This window comes from Nipponia nippon, unplaced genomic scaffold (assembly GCF_047370975.1).
Source record: "Nipponia nippon isolate SJK-2023a ecotype South Korea unplaced genomic scaffold, ASM4737097v1 scaffold_20, whole genome shotgun sequence".
In the NCBI taxonomy this organism is placed as follows: domain Eukaryota; kingdom Metazoa; phylum Chordata; class Aves; order Pelecaniformes; family Threskiornithidae; genus Nipponia; species Nipponia nippon.
In genome coordinates, this window is record NW_028262337.1 from 5,884,508 (window position 1) to 5,902,545 (window position 18,038).

The following is an 18,038-nucleotide window of genomic DNA, read 5'->3' on the forward strand; positions in this document are numbered from 1 at the left end:
GATACAAGCTTATTTGAGGTAAATAGAAGGGTGTTTCTAAGGTAGAATGCTTGTTAATGGTTCATCTAAATGACATAAGAAAGTGGCAATTGTTTAATATGGGTGAAAGGCAAAGAGTGGATGTAGAGTACCACTCAATATATACTCCTTGTGAGCTTCAGTGGATGGTGTGTTGGCCAAATGAAGAGAGCCTACGTTATTCTGAGGGGAAGATGATGAAGAGTATCGGAGAAGCTGAGGCAGCTAGAAAAAAGAAATATGATTATTGTTTTCCCTTTTGTGTTTGTCAGGTACTCTAACGAAGAATGGAACTTAATTTCACACTTATATAATATTTGACTAAGATCCCTGTAACTATTTTAGGAAGCCAGATTAATTAGTCTCTATGAAGCAGTGTGTTTGATGCTGTCTTTAAATGGCAGTTGCTGCCATTTAGTGCTAGGTTGAGAAAGTTCCCTGTTAAGTTTTTCATTTTAATAGAATGTGCCATACCTGATCTTTTGCTTTGTTAGGATAGGATAGATACAAATGGTTAGATGATAGATGCCAGGAGTAGTGGCATCAGGAGGAGAAGGAATGGGAGACTGGCAGAGGACAGACCATGCTTTGCCCATCTTGATCTTTTGCTTTGTTAGGATAGGATAGATACAAATGGTTAGATGATAGATGCCAGGAGTAGTGGCATCAGGAGGAGAAGGAATGGGAGACTGGCAGAGGACAGACCATGCTTTGCCCATCTTGATCTGATTATTTTTTTTTTACTGATCTTGATATCATTAAAAATACTTGATGGCAAAAGAGAAACGGTGAGCACTACTGGAACTGTTAGTGGCAAGAAGTTATCTAAAACACTAACAGCTGTCCTTCTCAATTCAGGGAATGGCTAACTCTTTTGTGCCTGCACCCCAGACTGAGTGCTGCTCCTAGCCTGCCGCCAGGCCAGCTGACTAGCCCAGTGTTCTCGGGACCTGTTGATGCTTGGGTTGCAGGTAGCTGGGTGCCTCTATTCTTAATTCTTGCTTAAGGTTCCCAAAATGAGCTCTGTACATCCCATTTGAGCTTGCCCCTAGTATTGATTGTTACCATATATGGCATTTGCACTGAGTAGAATATATGATTTCTCCCATATTCGTTCCTTCTCATTCAGTGCGTTTCCATGAAACCCTGGGCCCTTCTCCTCACAACCTGTTGTTAAATGCATTGATTGTTCTGATAGAGCTGCTGTGTGACTACTTTTGTTCATGAATGTTTTCTGTGGTCACCCATGGTTTGACTACTGTTGGTATGCAAGTTACCTTTGCTAACTTGCTTCAGACAAGTGTTTTTTTAAAAAAAAAAAATTACTCAGCAGCTAGTAACTTTTTTCCTCCTCATGATTGGGAATTTGTGGATATAGCAGACAGAGCTTTCCTTTTCTTGGTGAATTGACTCTTATTTCAGAACTTGCCTTTTTCCTGTTTCCCTGCTGCTAATAAAATCTGGTCCAGGGTGACTATTGGATAAAGCTGTTTGCCCAAATAAGATAGCAGAGAAGCCAAGACATCTAACTGTTTCTAAACATTGAGAAGCACAGGAAAATGAATTGAAGCTAAGATTCAGCTTTCGTATACCATTATATGCCCTTTGTAAGAAAAATACTTGCAGAGAATTAGTATTAAATTCACTGAGCTATTCAGAAGTAAATCTTGCTTGTGTATTTCACAAGAGTTTGCTAGATAACGTGTATTGCTTACCTTGTTATAAAATATGGAATCACTGATCCATAGAGAACAAGTTGTTAATCTAACTATTCAATTACTGCTTGCAAGTCTTCAAAATTAAGACACTGAAACAAAGGACAATGTTTTGCCTTCTCTATTGCACAAGATAGTGCAGTAGACTGTTTCCATGCAGTACGTTAATCTTACTGTATTTAGTTTTATACTTCATGAAGCAAATAATCCAAAGTGAATAATGCAATTATTAATGTGCAGACCACTGAGCGTATGCATTAAAAAATGTTAGTCATAACACTGTTGAACTTACTCAGTACTTTAGAATTACAATTTAGATCCATTTCTTTCGAATTTCTTGACTAACAGTACAGGACCTGATGTCTGGTTTAAAACTACTAATAAAAATAATTTGAAAGATCCTTAATGCTGCCTTGGGGGGGGAGTTTAAAAGTTAAAATTTATCTGGAAAAAAGTCTTGCATCTTTTTTTGCTTGATTCATGAAAAGCTGAAACATTTAAGAGCAAAATCCTTGCTTCCTGATGAACCAGAGGAGTGGGCTGTTGACAAATGTCAGACGCCCTGGTCCAAGCTAGGATGTTCTTAGGTATGCATTTGTTTTGGCCTGCCTCCTTAGCTATGTTGCTGCTGTTCAAATAAAGTACCACCTATCAGTCACTTAAGTACATCCTTACCTTGACTCATTAATAGGTTTTGCTGTATGAAGATCAGAATGCTCTGTACCCTGCAGGATCAAGTCCTCGGTGGAATACGCTCTGGATCTATTATTTTTATTTAGTGCTGAGGTACAGTGATATGGAGACTGTCATCCTAGCCATTGTCATGTAAGAAAACTTCAGCTTGCCTGGAATAGATGACGGGGTTTACTTTAGATTAAAAAAAATAATAATAAAAAAGCCCTGCAGGTTCAGGGCCACAAAAGGAGGATGTCCTGCAGAAGGCAGGAGCTTTGTGCTGTCCCAGGGAAAATATTTTTTTTCCACAGACCCAACAGTATAAGAATATTTAATAAATACTGTAGCTGAGCTTGAGTTAAAATATGACGTTTTCTTGAGCACTTCAGAAACTGTGTTCAATAAAAATACACATAATATTTAAATTCTTAAAAAAGATAACCATGGTTTACTGAGCAAAAGCTTCCAGACTCGTTGGTCTTCCCCACCTGCATGGAGGAAAAGCACAAGAGGTCTTTGTGCAGGCGAGAGTAGATCAGTTTAGCTGTCACATAAGAGGAAGATAGTTGCTTCTGCTTTTTAGAGAACAAGCACAGATTGTGCAGCCTCCACTGTTGTAGTACATTGTTCATGAATTCAAGTCCAAGGGCATCTAAAAGACTTTTCTTATATCAGTTGGGAAGTTAATCATGGTTATATGAACAAATGAGATACTGTGTCATTCTTTGACTGCTGGGATAGTGTTTTCTGTCTTGTATACAACGTACTCATGCAACTGAGATCGTTCATGTCATGTAATAACTAATATAAAAACTAGAGTAACTATAGTTTTAACTTGCACCTCTATTATTTTGGAGCTGTACTGTTCGTATGCAAAGATTTTTGTCTTTGAACTGATTTTTTTGACTGAGGAAAAAATGTAAAGTTGACCCTTTTTACACAGTAGGTTTTCCCCTATTTTAAACTTTTAGGCATATTCTCTATTTGGACTCTGCCTGCTGCTCTAATATCTTTGTTTTTCATGAATTATCACTAGGGTTTTTTGTCTCTGTTTCTAGAAAGCAACAGTATGGAATTCAATGCTGGGACAAAAATAATTTTTATGTCACTTGGATTAGTTTTGAAGTTAAGCAAGCATTAATGCTTAACCTCTGGAAAAACATTAATTCTTAGGTAGATTGTGTTTCTATTTATAAACGCTTTTAAGTCTTTAATTGCTAGACACAGTTCTGAGTGTCTAAAATCGGTTACTAACAGTAGGTTTAGATGTTGCTTGAAAGAAAATGTATTTTGTTTGCAGTATCCATCTGCTTATTACATTTCAGCACTGAACAGGAAGCTTTATTTCCTGCCTCGGAATACTTTGTTTCCTTTGTCTCTACAATGAGAGAAAAAAAATAACAGGAGTACTCCTCCTGACCAGTGAAAACTTCTCATTTTTCTAAGTAGGGTTTTGTGATAAATGAACCTTAGTACTATATTGCTAATGAAGACAGGAATTGTAATTTTAAGATCATCTTATTACAATGAATGTTACAGGGAATGTGTTGTAGTCCATCATGCAGTATATAAATGTAATTTTAACTGCATAGCTAAATGTTTTAGAGGCTGAAGACTGTATGCATGAAAGCAGTGGTTGTAACTAAATTATTATATAGCCTTATCTTCCACTTCAAGTTGTGATTTTATTTTTGAAATAAAATTTCATTCTGAGAGTTGGCTTAATCAAGCTTGTTTATTTTCAAAGACGGCCAACTTCAAGGATATGGGTGGGGATCACGTGCTGCTGCTTAAGAATGTGGTTTTCTTGGTGATTTAGCAGATAGCTCAACGGAATCAGGAAATCTTCCAGACTGTTCATATTTGTTTTTCAGTGTCTGACAGTATTTTTTGCTTTTTTTGTTGTTGCCAGCAATCACAAGCAACTACTTTTGCTGTATGTCAAAGAAGTAGAAGCCCAGATGAATTACACTTTTGTTTTACAGATACGAACTTGCTGTGAATTTTGCTGTAATTATAGATGACTTGAAGAGCTTTTGAGTCATCAGTCACTCAGAAAGCAACTCTCAAGGCCACTAGCCTTACTTTCATGACTTCTGTGTTTAGTGTAAATGTACTTACTGTGTATTAGTTTATAAGTCGTCTTTTTTGAGGAAGAGTTCATGTATACAAAGAGGCACTACATACATAGTTTCATGCTCATGCATCCTATGAAGATGGAAAATTTTCACCATTCATTTATATTCATTTTGTAAATTGTTTTAAAGTAGAGATTGCAAGCTTTGAATTGCCGAGGAATGCATGAACCATCACAACACTTGTGAAACCTTTGGTGAATGACATGACATATAGGGTAATTTTTGTATTGGTTTAATATTTGCCAAGACGGTCCTTTTTACTGGGTGTCCAATGTTACAAGCAGTACACACATTTTAAAGAAATAACACTCAAAACAGGTATGCTGCAAATGGCAGATTAGCAAATTAGTCCTAAGTCTTAAAAGGCTTGCTGCAGTCAGTTGGAAGTAATGTTTTAGCAGCTGTGTTGCAAGGAGAGGGAGGATAGGATGGCACAAAGTTTAATGCTGTGGTATCGTACTTTAACTAAAATTAATTGTGTTTATGACTGGTTTTTTGTGTTGGTTTGTTTGTTTGTTTTAATTTGCTGTAGTCGTGACATGGAGAATAAAGAAACCCTCAGGGGGTTGCAGAAGATGGATGACCGCCCAGAAGAGCGCATGATCAGGGAGAAACTCAAGGCAACGTGTATGCCAGCCTGGAAGCATGAATGGCTGGAAAGAAGAAGCAGGAGAGGCCCTGTGGTAAGTGGCACTGATGAAAGGGCACTATCTGTAGCAGCTATTACAAATAAAAATCCCTTAAATTTCTTTCTGTCAGAAAGCTGTTTCTCTTAACAGTTTGCATACTCTTAATTATGGTCCTCCAGTTCATTTTTTTATGAGCTGTTTAACAGGAAACTGTGGCTGACTTTCTGAAATGTACATATTTATTAAGTCTTATTTTTAAGAAAAAGGCAGATAGCTGTACTGCTGCATTGTGTAGTATAAAATAATACTGTGACAACACTGCCCTCTAATGTCAACAACAAAAGTAGCTCCTGTTAATTAGGTGAAAACTTGAGTGCAAAACTGCACTATAGTGCTTTGTACTCCCTTGATTCTTAGGGGTTTCATGACTTTGCTTTTGTTTAGTTTGAAAATGTTGAAGTTTTTTCTATGTATTGTAACAGAAGTGTATGGAATTTTTGCTAGATGAAAAAACAAACTGCAATCTTACTAGAACCAAAAAAACCCAAAGCTGAGTAACTCCTTCACACGAGTCTCAACTTTGTTAAACCCTGGATGCCAGACTACTCTATTAGCCTTTTGGGTAATGCTTATCTATAAATGGCTTGGAAGCAGTTTTAAGAAACTGCGGACAGATCAAACCTGAAACTTACTAAGCAAACCTACAATTCTATTCAGTATAATGCTGGTCAATTAATAGCCATTAGTTACCTATAGGTGTAGTTGCACTGATCGATGTGACTCCCATTTACCACTTGATGGGAGTGCTAATTTAAAGCTAAGATCATCTGATGCAGTAAACAAGTGTTTGGGGACAGCTTTTCTAGAGCAGAAATGTTCTAGCAGAATGTCTAGAGAAGAAAGGTTCTGTTGTAACTTTCTGTCATGAGAAAGAGCATTGAAAATGCTTACAAGTGCACCAAAAAAAGCAATACCTCAATGGGTCAAATAACACAAAACAATTCTTACTTTAAAAATCTTTAAATGCATCTTGGTTACTGCATAGCTTGAAATTGTTTCCCTGGTCAGACCACTTCCCTTGAGGTTTCTGGGTTTTTTAGTACAACTTTTAATGCTCCAGATTCTCAATTACTACCATTTTACATTTCAAATGCTTGCAGACACTAGCAACTGGTAACTGTAACTTGTCCGAAGGCAAATTAATTTGCATTCTGACCTTCCAGGAAAGAAAAAGCATTACAGTAATTGGTAGGATTTTAAAAAAAGCTGCACTGCTTTTTATACTTCTTCTGTATTCTATTCAATTTCATAATCAGATAGCAGTATATTTAATAACAATAGCAACAAAGGTTTCTGAAAAGCTCAGGTTTGCAATACATTAAATATGGTGGCTTCTTAAAGCAAAATGAGCAGTGCTTGGATCACAAGTGTAAATGCAGGTTTTCTGTTTAGGCAGTGCCTAGCTGCTAGACCACAACCTCCTTATTGTCTTTTTCTCCCTGTAGCCTGCTGAAACTGAAATGCCTTTCTGGATAGTGGCATAGCTTCAGCTGGATGAGTTAAATGCTTCAAGTTAAAATAGCATTAGACCTTGTGGATGCAGTCCAAATCATCAGGTAGAAAGGCACTGAGTCTGGATGTCTCTTCGTCCCCATGCCCTGAGTGGGGAAAGCCCCTTCCATTTTTTGCCTGAATCAAAGCGACTGCTGGAACTTTTTTTAGAGAGGTCTGCTCTGTTAATCTGAAGTGTTACTTTGGACCTTCCTTCCGGCTTTGAGTCAAGCCTCTAAGACATGGAGAAATGTAGAACTAAAACTGAATCTGCCTGCTGTGACTGCTTTTAATTCGATTCCCGGGGCCTTACTCTTCTCATGCATTATGTTGGTCTGAGAGGCAGGCAGCTGAAAGCTGTCTCGAAATACTCCGTACCTCGGTGTCAAAATTTAGTGTTCATGCAACAAAGCACTGTATTAGGAGCGTATGTACTCATTCTGCTGGAGCATATGTGTCTGTTCATGTAGTGCAGCACTGTGCACAGCGATTAGCTCAGATACCAGATGTGGTGTAGTTGTTTTACTTGTATGGCAGGCAGAAAACCTGGGTGTGGTTCTTACAGGGTGCAGCGCACCTTAATTTTGCTGCATTGCCTCCAGGTTTAAAGTAATTTTTACTTTGCAACAAGTGTTGTGCTGTACAATATCAACCCTATTATTTCTCAACTGATACTTACTGTATATTACTGTATATAACAGATGGATCCAACATTATAGCTCTTAATTAGCGGACAATGCCTGTAGAAAAAAATCCTTCTGGTTTCTACTATCCAAATGGGGGAACTGCTGTCCTTTGAGATATCATGCATGACAATTACAGAGCTACTTCAAGAATCAAATCAGTTGCTTCTGCAACTAACATAAGTGGCACAAACGGGCAGGAAAAAAGGTTCTTGCTTTTGTGTTGCGTATACATTAAGAAGGTAACCCCCTATTAGATTGTTAATATTAGAACCTAGCGAATGTGCAAACTTCGGATGTCTGGATGATGGCTTAATTATATAATGCTAGCGAAACAAGTTTTGATGAATTTGTTTTGCTTTAGTGCAAAATGATTAATTTGTAATTCTAACACATGGTTTAATTCCTGCAAGGTGGTGAAACCTATCCCTGGGAAAGGAGATGGGTCAGAAATGAACAAACTCTCTCTAGAACCTCAAGCTGAAGGACAAAGCACTGCTTCTTCACCTACACAGAAAGGAAGACGTAGTCCTTCTCCTAGTAGCTCCTCTTCATCATCTTCTAGGACGGTTAAATCTGAGTCACCAGGTGTTAGAAGAAAAAGAATATCTCCAGTGCCTGTGAGTTGCAAGCTGTGATGTAATTTTTAATTTGGCTATATTCTGTAATCTTTTGCTTATAGAGGCAATTAATTGTCCCTGCGTAGGGCAAGATGCTGATACAAAGGGGTTATGACAGGGTATCACTTGAGTGAGATATGCAGAGCGTATCTCATGTTATGTTCTCATGTGTGGAATTTTGTTCTCTACTCTGATGTGTGTATTTTCTTTTTAATTTAGTCCTGCTTTTGATATTTAATTCTAGGAAATAAATGAAGAAATACAGATACTCAGTTGTGAAGACATGTATATTCTCTTAGCTTGATTTGCATGAAGAGATGCTAGTAGTTTGGGTTTTTTCGTATAGTTTTGCATGTCAATTCTCCAGGCAGGTATATTCCATCGGGGATAGGATTGTTGGCTGGATTAAGATTCCTGCAGAGAAGTGTTACTGGTATGCTATTTATGATCCTCTATTCCAGAACGGATCTTTATGTACAGATTAGGGAAGATTTAGGTATGTGCATTGTTAGAAGGCTAAACTCTATCATTACATTTGAGAAGATCTGGAATAGAACCTTTTGAGCAATAGTAACTGGCTTCATTGAAGAAGGTCAAGAGTATAATGTTTTGAGCAATAGTATCTAACAGGTTTGCTTGTTATAAAAGTGCTTATCCATAATTAAGCTTCAGTTGACTTGTCTACAACTTCACAGTACAATTAGAGTAAGAATAAGACCTAATTGCTTTTATTATCCCGTTGCTCTAAACAAGGTTTCCAAAATCAATTAAAATATGTACTACCATTCCTCTGAACTAGGGATGAATGTCACAAGTTACAGCACTGCAGCACAGCTCCTTTCCTCTTGACAAGAAAAATTGAAAGGTTAAAAAAAAAAAACAAACCAAACAACCAAAACCACAACAACCTACCAAATTATCTAATTTAGCCTTTGATCCCTTTTCACTTGATTTGTTTTTCTTTGTTTTACATTAACCTTTCACATGAAAAACCTTAGAAGTTAAGGCTTTTACTTAACTGATGGACAGTGAGTCAATTAGAACCTGCATCATAACATAAAATTCAAAGTGGATATAAATCAAAGCAGAAGATTTAAAATTCAACAGAGCCATTAATGCATCTCATAATGTTAGAAATGTGAAGAATTTAAATGAAGACAATTTTAATAAAAGGTTTGGGCCATAGAAGCTTTGATCATGGGGAAACAAAACAAAAAAACTCATCCTGAGCTGAAAGTGGCTTTAATTGTGCAAAGGAGAGAAAGCTGTATCCTTTCTCTGTTTCTTTGGAATTTCTTAAGCTTTTGTTCTTCATTGACCATATATTCCCTTTTGTAAACTGTAGTCATAAGATTTCTTAATTCATGATATATATTAGCGTTACAACCTTATATCATAATTTCCTGTATTGAGTCACAAGTCTATGATCATCTTCCGATTGAATTATACTTGCTAATTCAGTAGTAATATGGTAAGGCAACCAATGAAGACTTGAAAATGGACACAATTTAAGAGATTCCTGTTTTTGTTGTAATGTCAGACAAAATTTCGGTTACAAAATTTCAGTTTTTCCTGCCCTTGAGTTCTGGGCATGGAAGAAAAGTAATCCTTTTAAAACCATGTAGTCTAAGCAGGTTGTAGTAGTTTTAGGTTTCAGGAACTCTCTTATTCTATGTCATGGGGGGGCGGGGAATAAGGCCTAATTAAACTTACTGTTGTCCTCAAAATGCATATGATGGAACTGCTTATGTAGTTTCAGAGTGGACGAATAACACCACCTCGACGAGCCCCATCTCCAGATGGCTTCTCTCCGTACAGCCCTGAGGAAACAAATCGTCGTGTCAACAAAGTTATGCGAGCCAGGCTGTACTTGCTGCAGCAGATAGGACCCAACTCTTTCTTAATTGGAGGAGACAGCCCTGATAATAAATACAGAGTGTTTATTGGGCCTCAGGTAGAGAAAGTTTTTGTGTTGTCTGTAGCTTTTATTAATTTATAGTTAATCTTGGAAAACTGTTCACAACCAAATTAGATCAAGTTAGTTGCCAACCCATGATAGCAGTTCTATGAAGTAATGTTTAGAAGTTGTAATCTGTGCTCATGCAATATACTCATCAGCTTGTATTTTGTCAAATCTGTAGCAAGCATATTAGTTTTGTCTAAAGTTTCTCTTAAAAAAAAAAAAAGACTCTAGTTTGGAAGTAATGACTATCGTGCTGTTTGTTTCTCATTCATAAAAGTGGCTCCAAATTATATATCTTAAGTATTTTTGGCTAAAATTTGGCCACTTCATTTTCCTAGTTTCTCACCTTGAAACACCTTATTTCCTCTATTCATGGGATATATATAAATGACAAGCACATGACATAATTCCTTTAATGGTGTGATAACTTCATTAATACCCATAGTGAGGTCCTTTTCGTAGACTGATAGTACTAATGTGATGCTGTGTTGGGAGCATCTAGGCTTTTGAGTAAACAGAAGCATCTCATTTAAGTTTGCTGTCAAGTTATGGATATACGATGATTATATGTATAAATGCCTTCTAGTATGAAGTGTAGCAATAGCTTCAGTTGATTTAAAAAAATGAAAAAAGAGAGGGGGGAAAAAAAGTCAGTTAAAAACTGGTGTAATGATTGTCTGCTTTTCCATATATATTCTTGAATAATATTTTGGGAATTCACATTTTCTGTAAGGCCATGTGAGAAGGTATTTATGCCTATATATGAAATATTTTGCATAAACTACTTTAGGGGGCAGGAGGGGAATAGTATGTGTTCTATGATGCACTTAAATGTGGAAAAATTATCTATGTAATTATGAATTCAGTAGAGCCTTAGCATATACTTTTCTTTTCAGACTTGTAGCTGTGGCCGTGGGACATTTTGTATTCATCTGCTGTTTGTTATGCTGCGGGTGTTCCAGCTTGAACCCTCAGACCCAATGCTCTGGAGAAAGACACTGAAGAACTTTGAGGTAATCTATTTTTACTAGATCTAATAGATCTAATGGCAGACCTAAAATACATTCCAGGTAAAAGTCTTTAGGACATTATCTTAAAAATGTGGAAAACTGTTGCTTTTCAAAGCAACAAAAATACATGTTTTTAATTATATCTTTAATTCGGTCTCAACAGCTCTGTAAGTAGAAAAGAAATATCTGCAAATAGAAGATATAACTAAAAGAATAGTAGACAGCTGTAGTTTAGTGAGTGATTCAAATCTTATACAAATTTTAGTAGAAAATCTATCTGTCTCACTGATTAGCTGACAGGTAAACAGAACTAGGGTCTTCAGAATTGTGTGTATACTTAAAGCTGTTGTTTATTTTTAATAAGCAAATAAGTTTTTGTTGTAAAGTGTTTCTTGTGATCTGTTTATTAGTAAGACTTCTGAAATTGCTGCTGCTGCTACTGCTGATGCATTATTGTGAAGGTGACTAGATCTTTTTTTAGCAGTAGTTAGGCTTCCGTAATATTACTTTTAATTAAAGCTATTCATAGCATAAATACGACTGTTGCTATCTTTTTCTGATGTTAGGTTGAGAGTTTGTTCCAGAAATATCACAGTAGGCGTAGCTCGAGGATCAAAGCTCCATCTCGTAACACCATCCAGAAGTTTGTCTCACGCATGTCAAATTCTCATACATTGTCATCATCTAGTACTTCTACATCTAGTTCAGAAAACAGGTTAGTATTTTTCTAAAGGAATTAAAAGCTTTATTCTGTAGTTTTTTTCTAATTTTGGAGGTCTAGAATCACCTACATTCTTTTTGTTCAAAGCTGCTTTCATTTCAAGCCACGTTAAGTCTCTGTATTTGTAAACAATCAAGTCAAGCATGCATTAGTCACCGTGGTACCAAGTTGGCATATTTGCTTTATAACTTCTGTTTGAAAAATGTTAAGTGAGTTGTGAAAAGAATTTTTTTATCCTTTATGAATTTGGGAAACAAACTTTTGAAATGTAAGTGCAAGACTGAAGCATATATTAACTTTGGAAACCTATTGTGTGTGCATTTGTTCAAATACAGCACTTGTGCAAATGTTGACAAATGAAGAAACATGATTTTTCGTTTTTTCTTGTCCTGCTTTGGAGAAATGCTTGTGTCTATGACAATACACTGAAAAATTTTTGGGTAAATGCACTCTGTGTAAACATATATTAAAAAAAATACATAAAAACATAAGCAAGCACATATTTTAAAAAAACAACTTCATGTAAAATGGGAGATTTAATTATTTTCAGGGAGCTATTAAACTATTACAATTTTTCTAGTTCATACAATATTAAACAATGCCTTATTTATCAATTTTAAGTGATGTTTCATTCCTTGATCATCCCCGCCCCCCCGCCAACCGGACTTGTCCTACTTGAGTGCTTTTGCGTGTTGTTTTCCTTGATTTTGGAAAGATATTTGTTAATTTTTTAAACAAATGATTTCTGCGTGTATTAGTTAGTGGGTGACCTAGACCTCTAGAGAGGTCAAACCACAGAAGGCAACCTAAACTGAGGCTTTCTTTTTTGTAAAGTGAAACCTAACTTAAGGAGTACCTTGATATGTTTCTTTGTGATAATAAGCATGTAGTTAGATGAATATATTCAGACAGGTTTGTAATTCTGATGTACAGATTGTGACCTTAATTTCCCATTATCTTCTACTTATTTTTCCAAATTGTGTCACTGTAAATAAATTGCATAAACAAAGCAGTTAAATACGTAATCTACTCTGGAACTACTTATCTGGCAAGCCCAGTTCCTTTGAGGATACTTTGTGTAGGAAAATATTTCTTTTCATAGAATTGGCTTCACTGGATTGTGAACTTCACTGCATTAGTTCTCATTTTTTACAGGATGAAAGATTTTTCAGTTGTTTGCCAGTACACCTGATGATTAGTTCCTAGCTTTACTGGTTCAGTGAGATATGTTGCTGTTTTGCGCAAGTCTAATCTTGCGTGATCTAAGTATTGGAGAACACTGAGCATCAGATTCATTTGAGATAAAAGTTTACTCAGTTCTGATAATTACTGTGACTTGCAGGTTATTCTTGGTTTACTACTCGTTCTTCAAAAATAAGTTTTAAATTAATACTTACATTTCTGTATGTGCTGTGGAAATGAATTTTTCACTGTAAGCTTATGTTTGTGGATTTTTCGAGGAGAAAAAAAGTGTCAACCATTTGCAAGGAAACAAGTGAATGTATGTGTATAGAAATAATGTATATACAAATTTTATTTTAAAAATATATTGTTGGTGAAAAAATACAGGGTTCCTGCAAACTTTTAGATGCACACCAATTATAACTTAAATTTTTGCTATGAATAGTAAGAGTTTTGCACATCTAAAGAATATTACAGAAGATTAAAATCTGTGGTTTTCACTGTGTGTTGTTTAAGTTCAGAATAATTTTTCTGGCAAAATCACTGGTTATATGCATTTAAAAGTTAAGGTGGGGGTAAATAAAATGGAAGCAACATGTAAAACGGAAAATGTTTTTTTAAAAAAAATCTACATGTGACATGTAGGTATGTTATTGTTCATGTGAATCTATTGCATCTATTTCTGTTAGTGGCAGAAAATTAAGTGGCTGTTCTCTTCTGTTAATTTGAGTTTTACATATGTTCATCAAATAGTATTTATACCGTATGAGTCACTACTCTGAAAGGAGTGTGATGGAGGAAATGTGGGTAGCTTTCAAAATATAAAAATTTCTTAGTTTTTCAAAACCAAATGGTAAGTGAAAATGCAAAGGTTGGTTTGTTTAAAGAAGCCTTAGAGAAAAAAAAGTAAGTGCCCAAGGCTGGGCCTTTCAATCTCTAATTGGTATCTGACCTAGTTTGAAAAGATGTCATGCGTTTTGTGACTTTGCCTTTCATTTCAACAAAGTGTTGTCTGTACTGAGTGCTTCTGAAAATTTGTTTGCTTACTTATTCAGACCAAAGTTTAGGAGAATGATTCATGAATAGCCTATAGTTATTTGGAAGTGACTGGTCCAAACTGGAAGTTAATCTTTTTTAACTGTTAAAGCCTGTTCTGAATTATGATATGCCACTTTTACAATCACAAATATCTATTTTTATAGTATGAAGGATGAAGAAGAACAGATGTGCCCCATTTGTTTGTTAGGCATGCTGGATGAAGAGAGCCTAACTGTGTGTGAGGATGGCTGCAGGAACAAACTACACCACCACTGCATGTCAATATGTATGTTGTCATCTTTGTCTTGTTAAGTTCTGGTGTCTCTAAATATGCAACAGTAGTATAACTTAGTGTGTTTTCATTGGGGTTTTTTGATTGGTTTAAAGGTAGAAAACCCAGAAACCTGCTCTTAAGTGATAACTGGTAGCTCTTTGTGAGAGTTTGGTATCATTCAGGTACTATCGATATGCCTTATTTTATCAGTTATTCACAAACCAAGTTTGTAATTTGATGCTTTGAGAAAGAAGTTAACTGCAGGGCTAGAGGTTTGAGCCTCTTTACCTGAGTGAAAAGATTATGTCCAATGAGAGCAAGGTTAGGAACAGACTTTTAGGCCCTTGTGACTTGTCATTAGAATGCATGAAAGTCATCTACTATCAGCTAGGATTATATAGTGAATTACAGAGTATGCTTATGTACTACATTTAATAAAGTATATAAATAGAATTTTATTTGTTAAAGCAAACTAACTATCTCCTGTGTTTTAATACTTTTGAAAAAGTATTTCCTATGTTTGAGGTACAAAAGGAACTGCATTTCAGTTTATAACTTTTAATATTAATTGTAATGCTAAACTGAAGCATTTCTGCATGCAAAAAAAATGTTTAAATGCCCATATTTATCGGGCTGCTGCAAGTGACCCAGTTCAGAAGCATTTATTGTGAAACTAACATTCTTCAGTAAAACTTAAAAATAGTACTGCCGTCTTCTGGTTTCATGTACTGTAAAACTGAAGTACATATTATCCTGTTGCTGTGTTCCAGGGGCAGAAGAATGCAGAAGAAACAGAGAGCCACTTATCTGTCCTCTTTGTAGATCTAAATGGAGATCTCATGATTTCTATAGGTAAGGATTCAGTCTGTGTATAATGCACTATCAGTTTCTGGATCCTTAGTTGATGTTCCTAAATATGCTAAGTATTTACTTCAGTAAATGTTTCACTCGTTAATCCATGTTATTTGTTGTTAATCTGTAGTCATGAATTGTTAAGCCCTGTGGATTCTTCTGTTCTCCGTGTGGTTCAGCAACAAACTCAGCAGCAATCTACAGCTGCATCACAGAGAAGAACCCAAGAGAGCAATTTTAACCTTACTCATTATGGGGTCCAGCAGATCCCTTCTGCCTATAAAGATTTAGCTGAGCCATGGATTCAGGTAATTTTACTTTGTAAAAGAAGCTTCAAATGTAAAAACTGATTTTTGAACTGTTTTGCTAGGTTTGTCAGATCAACAATGCAAAAATTTATTCTGAATCCCATCAGCTTTATGATTGATTGTTATTGGAAAGGTTTATATTGAACTTGCATCAGAAGAGGTTTTCCAGTCTTGTTTTAACTGGGGTTTCAGTTTCAGACTTCATCTCAGGCCTCATATTAAAGGTCCATGTAATAAAATGTAGTATTCTTAACTCTAGTTTTTGTTGTGCAAGTGTCACATAAGTACAAAGTTGCCACTTATTGTTACCTAAGTTGTGTTGCAGGAGCCGAATGACCTAAATAACCTCTAGAGGCTAGAGGTGGGTTCAACTGAGCAGTGGTCACACTTAAAAGTGGGAGAACTTCTATTGCTTATATTTCTTCTGTAATTTTTGTCTGATATAGCCCCACCTTGGTTGCAGGGTTGTTTATATCAATGTCTAGAAACAAACTCCATACTGAATAATTAAAATTCAAAGTCAATGAGACCATCCATACAGTTATCCTCCCACTTCTCTTAACAGATTTTTTTGGGGGGAACTGATGACTTATCATTTATGATGTTTCATTTCTATCACAGAATCTTTTTTTTTGTACTTTCTGACACATTTTTGCTGTCAGACTTCTTAAGGTGATTTTTCACCAGAAACATTTCTTTGCTCTTTTTGATTGCCCTTCTTAGGTACTTCAGTTGCAATATTATTCAGTTTAACCCTGTAACATTGCTTTTTCCTTGGCAGGTATTTGGAATGGAGTTAGTTGGCTGCTTGTTTTCTCGAAACTGGAATATACGAGAGATGGCACTGAGACGTCTTTCCCATGATGTTAGTGGTGCTCTGTTACTGGCTAATGGTGAAAGCACTGGAAATTCTGGAAGTAGCAATGGGAACAACACAAGTGCTGGAGCTCTGGGAGCAGCTAGTGGGTCATCTCAGACCAGTATCTCAGGAGATGTGGTGGTGGAATCCTGCTGCAGTGTGCTGTCCATGGTCTGTGCTGACCCTGTCTACAAAGTGTATGTTGCTGCTTTAGTAAGTAGTTGTTTATTTGTTGTATTCTAGTAATTTTGAAGTTACTTCATTTTTGAAGGGGAGGGAAAGGGAGGAGATACATGAAGTGAGGAATCCTGATAACTGTTGTTGAGCACTACTGATGACCTAACCATCATCTGAAAGCATGATGAACAAAATCCTCAGCAAGTGTGAAATGGCATGACTCCACTGGCCAAATATAAGGAAATGCTTGCTACAGTGCTAAGTATTAACGGTACTTGTATGACTAGGTTCTTTGCAATCTCAAAGAATACATGAGTAATTCTAACAGTGAATATGTAGTAAGCTATTTATCCTTTGAACATTTCACTGATATTTTGAATGCAATTTATATAAAACTATTTACAACTCTTTAAAAAAAAAATTAAAAATTATGTAGCTAACTTGATTTCATATGTATTGCTTTTTTTCCTTTCTCTTAGAAAACTTTAAGAGCCATGCTGGTATATACTCCCTGTCATACTTTGGCAGAGAGGACTAAACTACAGCGACTTCTCAAGCCAGTTGTAGAGACAATATTAGTTAAATGTGCAGATGCCAACAGGTATGGTGTCTCATGAACTTCAAATTCATTTGGGATTGTTACTGAAATGTCTTTAAGCTTCATTTTTTGCTATTAGTGTGGAACTGGGAGACCATTTATAGCTGGTGGTGAAATAAAACGTGTGGATCAGAAGTATAAATACATCATGGTTTTGTTAAAGTCTAATTGCTACCAGCAAACTTCTGGCTTGAAAGATGTAGGTTTTGAAGGCACTTGATTGCATTTTTGCAACATTTACAGATCTTAAATGATACTTTGCTTTCATAAGGCATTCCCCGCCCCCCCTTAAAATAAAGGAAGATGATAGGTGCAGCCATCAACCACCCCCTTCATCTCAGTTGATATTGCTTTGGTCTAATTCTCATGACTCACCTTTAAGCAGTCAGCAAGTACCCTTCAGCAAGTACCAATCATGTACATTTCCTACTTCAACAAAAGCTGTTGTACATCTGTGCCATGAAATGTTAACGTAACACTTTATGCTCTTTATTTCAGTCTAATGTTAGGAGATGGCTATTCTGAGTGAATGCCCTTGGCATTTCTGGCTTGAGTAGGCCTTGTTTTCATGTCCCAAGCTACCCCATTTGTTCTGCCAGACCAACCATTTCTTCACCTGTACTGTAAACTAGATGCAGAAGTCCACCAGCTTCATTTTTGTCTCTTTAGATTTAGTTCCTAAGCAGCTTTTCTTCTGAAACCAGCTAGAGATGTCCTGGCAATAGTCTAGTAATAGAATATCTAAAGTTAAAGGAATAACTGAAATAGAACTGTTCCTCATGTTGCTGGATTCCTGGATTTGGCCTGTTTTTGCAAGAAGATGAGGTGCTATTTGGGTTTTTGTTTGTTTATTTATTAGTGATAGTCATTACATTTTTGGAAGTACCCTTGTAAAAAATGTCACAACTGTTGGTAGCTTACAGATAAAGGATTATAGAAATATATTGGAATAAAGTGATGTGAAGTCATTTTCCACACACAATTCCAAGGTAATGATTATTGAAATGTAACAATTAGAATGTTTTTC

At 36.1% G+C, this 18,038-nt stretch overlaps 1 protein-coding gene across 3 annotated transcripts in view; it reads left to right on the forward strand.

The window, feature by feature from the left end:
- The window catches only part of MAP3K1 (mitogen-activated protein kinase kinase kinase 1), a 64,336-nt gene that overhangs the window by 32,536 nt on the left and 13,762 nt on the right, over window positions 1-18,038 (forward strand). For all 3 annotated transcript variants that reach the window (XM_087759838.1, XM_087759836.1, XM_087759837.1), the window contains exons 2-11: window positions 5,079-5,229; window positions 7,823-8,029; window positions 9,783-9,983; window positions 10,889-11,005; window positions 11,569-11,717; window positions 14,108-14,229; window positions 14,988-15,069; window positions 15,200-15,377; window positions 16,159-16,449; window positions 16,893-17,014. In XM_087759838.1, coding sequence (XP_087615964.1) covers window positions 5,086-5,229; window positions 7,823-8,029; window positions 9,783-9,983; window positions 10,889-11,005; window positions 11,569-11,717; window positions 14,108-14,229; window positions 14,988-15,069; window positions 15,200-15,377; window positions 16,159-16,449; window positions 16,893-17,014 — 1,613 coding nt within the window. In that variant the 5' untranslated portion in view covers window positions 5,079-5,085. The remainder of the gene's footprint in view (window positions 1-5,078; window positions 5,230-7,822; window positions 8,030-9,782; window positions 9,984-10,888; window positions 11,006-11,568; window positions 11,718-14,107; window positions 14,230-14,987; window positions 15,070-15,199; window positions 15,378-16,158; window positions 16,450-16,892; window positions 17,015-18,038) is intronic.